The following is a 5,144-nucleotide window of genomic DNA, read 5'->3' on the forward strand; positions in this document are numbered from 1 at the left end:
CTGGTGGCATGAAGAACACTTTTCATAGTCAAGTATTGATCAAGAACTAATCGCTTCGACTTCTCTCTTAAATGTCCGATTGCTTTACTAACTATATGCTACTCCCTTGAAGGTGATACTTTTAATGTGTAATGCTTTCTGTTAACAGTGCCGGAGTCGGTATCGTTGTTTTAATTGTTCCCAGCTAAATTACTTTACATGATTCCAAAAATTTTCCGCATATTCTCCATATAAATTTCTGATCTTACCACAGTCTGAACCATGTTAACTCTTTCTTGTCTCATCCGTGATACACAAGAAAAAATATCTACAGAATTTTCAGCTTGAGCTTGTTGTATCAGATAATCTAAAGCTAAATATGTTCCAGTTCTACCAATACCAGCACTGAAAAAAACAAACAATTTCGCACAGTCTGAACTGGAAAAGCCAATGATGGGAGGCCAAAATTTTTGAAATATAAGTGAAATAAATCATATTACGTATTATGATGCAGTACATCTTCGTTACGTCAGTCCTGGATTCCATTGAAAGTACACTAATATTATTATAAGTAGGTCTTCAGTGGTTTGTGCGTCTATTAAGCCATGGCTTGCATTATGCTTATTTAAGAAAACACGCTTGATTTTATTTATGCGTCTCAATATAATTGATATTCCTATTTGGTAAGCCTTTGATGAATTGAATGAAAACAGAAATAACAATGGATTGTACTTACCTACAATGAACAATCATAGGTCCTGAACGTTTGGATGATGACTTGTTGACTTTATTACGGAATTCAACCAATGAAGCAATATCAGATGGTACACCTTTATCAGGCCATGATGTATAGTGATATTGTCGCAATATTCTTGAATTTGAGTTCTGGTATAAGAAAATATCAAAATAACGTTAAGAAATCTTTATTGTCTCCATTTGCCTCAATGTCCAAAATATATCATTAAAATACTATATCTTAAGTTATACAGTCGACAAATAAGGCCTGTAATTCTTTACAAATCCATTTTTCCGATCATAAAATATGAATAAGAATTAAACTGACTGAAATATTTTCACCAAAACTTTCATATGAATCATTGTTTCTGTAATCTTGGTAATGAGCATTATCAATCCCATAGTTAAAAAAATGATTTACGAGAAAATGATGGGAGAATCGGGCACCACAATCAAGGAGACATTGCAACTGCTATGCCAGTCTCAGACGATCAGACGATCTTTGAGCCCGGTTTTTTTAGTCGCGTTAACTTGTATCTACATCGGAGGCGGCTTAAAACATGGCTTGAATAGTTAAGTCAGCTTAGTTTTTCCGTCTGAAAGCTACTGGCTAACATGTCTGCGCGCGCGCATTCGTCATAACAAATTCCCACCATTATCATCGTCATAATGCGTATTCGTAATGGTATTTTAACTAAGCTGACTTTTATGTCCGTCTGAACACTCACCTAAAACAGTAAACCAGACTCGAAGAACGATTGATAGTTAAGCTGCTTTAACTTTAGTCGTCCTGACGCACTATAACCCTTATCTATGCTCTCCTTTGTGAAGACTATAAGTTCAATCCAGACCGAAGTACTATCATCACAGACTTTGAGAAGGCAGCATTTGAGGCTGCCACTGCTGCCTTGTCTCCACCCAATACTGCTTTTACCATCTGACTCAAGAGTACCTGGCGTAACGTATACGAGCTAGGTCTAACTAATGTGTACCCAGGCTCTTCTGAGGTACGGCTATTCACCAGAATGATTAATTAGCTAGCCTTACTGCCAGTTGATCAAATAAAGACAGAGAATGCATAAATTCGCGGAAACACCAAAGATGATCCTGGTTTGGATTCTCTGCCGTCACACTTTGACAACACATATGTGTATCAGTTAAAAGAGGCATTAAACATTTTTATAAGCCCACATTATAATGTGGTCGTATATTGTCGTCGCCCCAGTCCGTCCATCCACAATTGGCTTGTGAACGCAAAAGAGACAACAGTTTGTATCTGATTTTAATGAAATTTGGTGGGACCATTTATGATAATGAGATCTTGGACTAGTTCGAATTTGACCATCTTTCGATGAACGGTTTTTGAATTATTGCCCTTGAATATTTATAACGATGAGATCTTAGTCAAGATTAAATGTGACGATTTTTCGATCAACGGAATATGAGTTATTGCCCTTGACTTAGTAAAAACGTATCAAAATTTGTTGGCTTGTTAACGCGATAGAGGTGATAGTTTATGTCAGTTTTTATTAAATTTTGTGTGTTTGATTAAATCAACTATATCTTGCACAAATGAGATTTTTGGTATGATTTGACACAGATTGGTGACCGCTCTTGATATACTGAAAATGTATCAGGAAATTGGGCGTATCTTGCTAGGCAACCACTTGTTCATAGAGCAATTGTCTAGTAAGCAATTGTCTACTTAGCATTAGCCCATTAGTGAGCAACTGTCCCGTGAGTAACTGTCCTACACAATCTTATCAATCCCACAGACGACTGAAAAATCATAGTGTCCGTTGTTACTTAGTGTTGCTTGTCCAACTGAAAATTGAACGGTTAAATTTTATCGAAATTCCCAGTATTCGGTCAAATTTTCCTACTGTTAAATGCTTTAATATAAAAAAAGCTCAATCACTGAAATATTGTACCTTGGTTATTTGTATTTCTCTTATTGTGAAATGGGCATAAACCTCTTCCTTTATCAGTTTCATGTTAATTTGACCAAATTGTTGTGTTTTACCAATATCTGGCCAATACTGCTTACATTTCTCCTGAAATAATATAATGTACAATAATGTGGGATTTTATATCATCTTTCTTCTTAGGATTCAAACTTTTATCTATTAACACAGGATTTGTTACACCAGGTGATAATGCTGTGAGTATCATCCGCCCCTCCTCCAATTCTAGAGAATCGTACAGAATGGACAGCCAGCATTTTCACGAGCAGGTATCGCCGATAACAACATCATATCCAAAATATCTGTCCTGGAAATGATATCTCACGTTAAGGCGACTACATAACGATAGATTGATTTTTATACCATAAAATATTGAGATCAATCTAAGAAAGTTGATTTTATACATACGATGGCGTTTTCAAACAGATTTGTTAACATAACTATTTTACTAGCATCAACATCCCATATCATTCTTATAAACTCTTCCATATTAACTCCAATCGGTCCTTGAATATGAAAATATAATGACATTAATTCTAATCTTGATGGAAATGTACAACAAAGTTCTCTTTCGATATTAGTTGTAATATTATAATGAATATTAAAGGTGTTTTACGCTTTTTTTGTAGGTCGAATTTTTCGCTCATATTAATGATAACTATGCAGCAAGATCTAGACATACGTGTCCCTTAAAGGTGGGTTCCCTTATTTTCATTTATAAAAATGCTAATACTTATATGAATAGAAAGTAGAGGTGTTCTAATGACTTGCAAAAATACTAGTTTGTCTCACATGTCCATAATAAAATTAATAATTAGCTAAATTAAAAGAGAATAACTAGCAGAATTCCAATTCTTACTTATTCTGAAGGTTTAAACTAATTATATCGAGCCAAGGTCAAACTGCTTAATTAACAAGCAGTACGCTCTGATAAATCCTTATGAAACAATTCAGTTTGATCAAGTAGATACATAAACGTATATAGCACATTTTAGAAATATTTTCAAGTATAATTTACGACGTTTTTGACAATGAAAAGTTTGCATACTGCCCCTTTAATATAATACACGACTATCAATCTTAATTGTTAATTAGTCAGTGACAATAAGGAAACTGTAACATTTGAAAATGTTGTTTAAGTTTTCCTTTTTCCTTGTTCAGCGAAAAGGTAAAAAACGGTCATGTCAAATTATTTATATAAGAAAGAGTATTCGATGTTTCATCATATGCCCATGATCATGAGATCATATAAGATTTGAATTTCAGCTTTGAATGATTTAATAGAAACTAATACTTTACCTTGGGATGCGATATACTTCGAAGTCTGATCATATTTCTATAATATGAAAATATACAAATATTCATAGGTGTTATATGAAATAATCTGAATTAAGATTATTATCAGTTAAAACTATAACTTACAGTAATATAACAGGCGTTGATATAATTTGAATTAAAATCATTATCATTTAAAACTATAACTTACAGTAATATAACAGATATTAATATAATCTGAATTAGGATCATTATCAGTTAAAACTATAAATTACAGTAATATAACAGATATTGATATAATCTGAATTAAGATCATTATCAGTTAAAACTATAATTACAGTAATATAACAGATATTGATATAATCTGAATTAAGATTATTATCAAAAAAAACTATATCTTACAGTAATATAACAGATATTGATATAATCTGAATTAGGATCATCATCAGTTAAAACTATAACTTACAGTAATATAACAGGCGTTGATATAATCTGAATTAGTATCATTATCAGTTAAAACTATAACTTACAGTAATATAACAGATATTGATATAATTTGAATTAAGATCATTATCAGTTAAAACTATAACAGATATTAATATAATCTGAATTAGGATCATTATCAGTTAAAACTATAACTTACAGTAATATAACAGATATTATTATAATCTGAATTAGGATCATTATCAGTTAAAACTATAATTACAGTAATATAACAGATATTGATATAATCTGAATTAACATTATTATCAATTAAAACAATATCTTACAGTAATATAACAGATATTGATATAATCTGAATTAGGATCATTATCAGTTAAAACTATAACTTACAGTAATATAACAGACATTGATATAATCTGAATTAGTATCATTATCAGTTAAAACTATAACTTACAGTAATATAACAGATATTGATATAATCTGAATTAGGATCATTATCAGTTAAAACTATAACTTACAGTAATATAACAGATATTGATATAATCTGAATTAGTATCATTATCAATTAAAACTATAATTACAGTAATATAACAGATATTGATATAATCTGAATTAATATCATTATCAGTTAAAACTATAACTTACAGTAATATAACAGATATTGATATAATCTGAATTAGTATCATTATCAGTTAAAACTATAACTTACAGTAATATAACAGATATTGATATAGGGGATCCTCAGAG

The 5,144-nt window shown here is 31.2% G+C and overlaps 1 protein-coding gene across 1 annotated transcript; it reads right to left on the reverse strand.

The window, feature by feature from the left end:
• Positions 1 to 251: 251 nt before the first annotated feature.
• Positions 252 to 4,400, reverse strand: LOTGIDRAFT_55422 (hypothetical protein; the record flags this gene model as incomplete). Its single annotated transcript, XM_009068893.1, has 5 exons — positions 252 to 384; positions 716 to 864; positions 2,646 to 2,768; positions 3,087 to 3,214; positions 4,346 to 4,400. Coding segments are annotated over 5 exons (588 nt in total), but the record flags the coding sequence as incomplete, so codon positions are not given.
• Between the last annotated feature and the right edge of the window lie 744 nt (positions 4,401 to 5,144).

This window comes from Lottia gigantea (genome assembly GCF_000327385.1).
Source record: "Lottia gigantea unplaced genomic scaffold LOTGIsca_958, whole genome shotgun sequence".
Taxonomy (NCBI): domain Eukaryota; kingdom Metazoa; phylum Mollusca; class Gastropoda; family Lottiidae; genus Lottia; species Lottia gigantea.